The following is a 4374-nucleotide window of genomic DNA, read 5'->3' as shown; positions in this document are numbered from 1 at the left end:
CCTATACATTATGTTAATTTAAATATTGAACCATTCGATTGTGCAATTTTGTCAGCAAAACAAATTGCGCAAAGGACTGATGCAGTTTAGCAGCCTATGGTTAATGTTAGTGTTAGATGGTACATCATGAATTTATGTTTACTATGATTATGCATGTACGTATACAGTACTTGAAAGACAACTAACGAAAAACATTTTTTATATATATTCATATAGTTGTGAAGGTCCCAGATGAACCCAAATGTTTTTAGGTTTGCTATCAAAGTTTTCATGGGATTTCATGGGAAATAAAAAATTAAACCATCCCATAGAAAATACATCCTTTATTTGAAACAAGTCCTTTGTTATCTTTATCTTTATCAAAACATGAGCAACTTTTTTTTTTTTTGATTCATGATGAGAGGGTGAGAATCCGTCCGCTCTCTGTTCAGTAGTTCATCTAAAGTAACACCTAAGTCCTCCACAGTCACAGACCTCTCTTTCAGTCCTTCCCTCTGTAAATTGAAGTTCTATCATTGGTCTTCATGTCCCGGGCCAGGGGAAGAGGGTCTGTGTACTGGTTACCGGAGAACACTGAATCCCCAGCTTGGATGTAGTCAATGGGTTATTCTGCTGCAACACTGGGAGAATTACAGGAGCGCTTGCTATAGGCACTAGTGATCCATTTGTAAACAGTCTGCGGCCCTTCCTGGTGGGGGCGCAGTTCCACATGTGAGTCCCCATATGGACCTGCACCAAGAGATGGGTTAGTGGACAGGGCAACGGACAGACACTTCAACTAACAATGAGACCTGATTCAACCACAGTTAAAAACTTTCATCATTTCTACTTGAACACAATGTGATATGGATGAAATCATTTCCATATTCGCCATACCTTCAAATTCCCCTTGGTTGTAAACGCCCGTAGACAGACCGTGCAGGAGAAGGGCTTCTCCCCGGTATGTGTCCTGTTGTGAATCTGCAAGGCACTGGATGAGGAGAAAGCCTTCCCACAAGTCCTGCAGTAGTGCTGCTTGGCTGTGCGCCGAGCTGGGGCCGTCAGTGCAGACGAAGCCCCTCCAGAGCTCCATGAGAGGCCTGGAGCCTCTCCCGCCCTCTGGTTCCCACTTGTTGCCGGACTGTTTGGGAACGGCGTCCCTTCTCTCTTGAACTGCTGAGACCCGGAGAACGGAGCCGTGCCGGTGGCGGGTGTCTTGTTGGGGACTAGTGAACATTTGAACTGATCGGAGGATGGCGGCGGAGCCCTCATTTGATGTGTGAGCGTGTGCTGCTTGAGGTTCCCTTTGGTGGAGAATCTTCTGGTGCACATGGTGCAAATGAACGGCCTCTCTTTGGTGTGGGTTCTGTAATGGATGTCCAAGGCACTTTGACACGCAAAGCTCTTTCCGCATACATCACATGCAGTGTTCTTAAATATGCCCTTTTCACAAAGGCTAGGGCTACAGATTGGGGTGTCCTTTATCTGGTTAAATAGTTCAATCTCAGAGGGATTGACGATGGATTCATTGAACTTCAAAGTGGGTAAACTCACATTGGTCTGGAATGGTCCCTCTGAGTTTAAATGACATGAAAGTTTGCTGTTTGGAAAAAGATTGTCAAAAGTGGGAAGATTGTATGCAGGATACATCTCTTCTGTTGAGTCTTGTTCCCCTTCCTTCTTAATCCAATGGTGTTGGGATAGTCCATAACTTGTTATGCTGTGGTCGTCACGGTGGCTCAACTCAGACACAGATGAGGACAAACTGCTAGACAAGGAAGACTTGAAATGAGATGAGCCACTGTCTTCAGAAAAGTCCAGTGATTCGTTGGTGTTGTGCTGTTTATTAAGGGCCACTCCATTACAGCCCATTGGCCTTGAGATATCCAGGTTTAAAAAGGGGGCAGCATACGTCTTCCCATCCATGTGACACTGAACATGTTGCTGTAGTAGAAGGCCATGGGTGAACTTCTTTGGGCAGACGGAGCATGAGTGCTGGACCCTCCGTGTGGATGTGACATGGTGAACCGTTTGGTGGTTCCTCAAGTTTCCTTTGGAGGAGAAACCCCGGCCACACAGTTTACAAAGATAGGGCCCTGTGATGTGCAGCTGGTAGTGCGTCCTAAGAGCACTGGGACAACTGAGTAGGCGATGGCAGACGACACACTCATAGGAGTCTGACACTTTCTTGTCAATGTCGTCCAGCAGCAGCTGCAGTTTTGAGGTATCAGAGGTTTTCAAGAAAGGGATTGCCGTAGTCGAACTTGAATGTGTACAACTTGATGAAATGTCTTTGGATAAATGATCTTTTGATTCCTCTTGACGACCAGTTGTCATCTCAAACATTAAGTTAAGAGATGTTTGGTCTTCGTTGGGACAACCCACACTTCCTTGTGCGGTTGCTGCTGAGTCAGTGGGCATTGTTGTCTTCACATTTGAGGCCAAGTGAACCATATTATGACTGCAGGAACTAGAAGATAAAAGTGGGACCCCGTCTTGTTTGATGAGAGAGGGTTGTTTCGTAGAGCCCAAGGATTGCATCAAACTGGAGGTAGTCATTTTATCTGGACAAGGTATGATATTGATCCAACGTGTTGATGTTTTTTCTAGTGGCATGGACATGCCATAGGGAACCCCAGTGCTGGTTGGGATGTTGTCTAGGTGTTGAGAAATGGGATAGGGATTCATCTGGATGTGGGGGTAGCGCTTTTTGTGTCTCTGAAAATGAACCTTTAAATTCCCACGGGTGGAAAATCTATTTCCACAGATATTGCATTTGTAGGGCCGTTCCCCTGTGTGTGATCGCACATGGATCTGCAAAGCGCTCTCACTCCCAAATAGTTTGGAGCAAAATCTGCATCTGTGTTTGAAGAAGCCCCTGTTTGAAGAGGCCTTTGACCCAGAAAGAGTAATATTTATGGCTTTCTGATTCTTCTGTTCAGCCAAGGAAGTCACAATATTTATCACAGGATTAGAATTAATCTGCAATTGACTATTAGATCCAGTGAAATGTAAACTATTTGAGGTTTTATTAATCAAGCAATTTTTGCCGAATGCCAAAGATGGTCCTTTTGTGCAAGTTAAATCATTACATTTTGGATTAAGACTACCAGGGTGCAAGTATTCAGCTTTGGAAAACCGTTTTTGAAATCTCAAAGTCACTAGCTTTCTAAGACTTTGTAAGGAGTCAGAATGGAACAGTACACTTTCACTGCCTAGACTTTGCTGCTGGGTTGATGTTAATTTCTCATATCCAGTAATGTTACCAAACTGGGCAGCTAAGCACTGTGCTGTACGCGCAGCCACTGCAAGCTGCTGAGAAAGGTTATAACAAAGGTCAATGAGTGGAGCAGCGGACTTCGATGATGAGAGCTCCTGATCACAGCTCACAGGAGACTGCGGTATCTTCACTTTTTCAGAGGCAAACAGAAAAACTTGGTGACAAATCTGATTGGTTAGTTGTAGCTGGCGGACCTGCTGCAACTGTAGAGCCAGGATCTGCTCCATCAATGAAGATACTGTGGTTGTACCAGTTCCTACTTGGCAATCATCCTCTTGTGTCTGCTGCGAAAACTGGGCCACAGCCACCTTCGTGCTCTGTAGATTTTCTATATTCACGCTAGTGTTGTTTCTCCATGAACAGTGCTCCGGTGGCAAGGTGCTCCCAGATTGAGGTAATGCTGATGTCAAAGCTGATGGGCTCAAGGGAATGTCTGTCTTCTGTTGTTCCCCACTGCCAGCGTGGCTACTGCTAGGGTTATACTCCCTCTCCAAACTACTGCCATTACTACTTGTACATCTAAAACAATTCTCAAATGCCATGTTGTCCTCCCTCTGTGCTGGAGAACATCGAGGGACGGGGTCTTCCATCTCAAAGGTATTCACAGACCCTTCCAGCCCGCTGAGTGCGCTGGTGGGAATACAGTGAACAGGGTCATACTTTGTGGGATCCGTTGTCCTGTGTTCTTGTAGAACAAGAAACTGAGAATTTGAAGAGCAGATCCTCTTATGGTGTTTCAAGTCCGATAGAGCGCTGAACTCTTCACAGCATTGGTCGCAGACAAAAGGACCAGGGACATTTTGAGGTGCAGTCTCCAAACCGTTGTCGTCAACATCATCTTGAAATAAAAGAACAATAATGAATTCATGTTTAAGGGACATGGCTTAATGAGACATAAGCTATGAGTAGTACATTTACAGCAATCACAAACAACAGGGAGAACGTTTGAGAGATTGATATGATTGAGTGACAACAGGGCAAGAGCTGTCGTGCGTGTCATCACTCTAAGCATCAGCTATTAAAAAAAAAAAGAAAAATAGACCAATAACAGTTCTTTAATTCACAAAATTGTGAGATTTTGTATTCGGTCACGGCAAATCACCATCGCTTTCTGA

The 4374-nt window shown here is 44.7% G+C and overlaps 1 protein-coding gene across 1 annotated transcript; it reads right to left on the bottom strand.

Annotated features, from left to right (window-relative positions):
• Window positions 1-522: 522 nt before the first annotated feature.
• On the bottom strand, window positions 523-3530 carry sall1b (spalt-like transcription factor 1b; the record flags this gene model as incomplete). The annotated part of the gene is made up of 5 exons (XM_079742827.1): window positions 523-729; window positions 877-1441; window positions 1892-2030; window positions 2571-2857; window positions 3520-3530. The coding sequence occupies 5 exons, from the start codon at window positions 3528-3530 to the stop codon at window positions 523-525; spliced, it is 1209 nt and encodes a 402-aa protein (XP_079598953.1).
• Between the last annotated feature and the right edge of the window lie 844 nt (window positions 3531-4374).

This window comes from Pollachius pollachius, assembly GCF_949987615.1.
Source record: "Pollachius pollachius genome assembly, chromosome: 9".
Classification (NCBI taxonomy): domain Eukaryota; kingdom Metazoa; phylum Chordata; class Actinopteri; order Gadiformes; family Gadidae; genus Pollachius; species Pollachius pollachius.
Note: the sequence above shows the minus strand (reverse complement) of the source record. Positions and strands in the feature narration are given on the sequence as shown.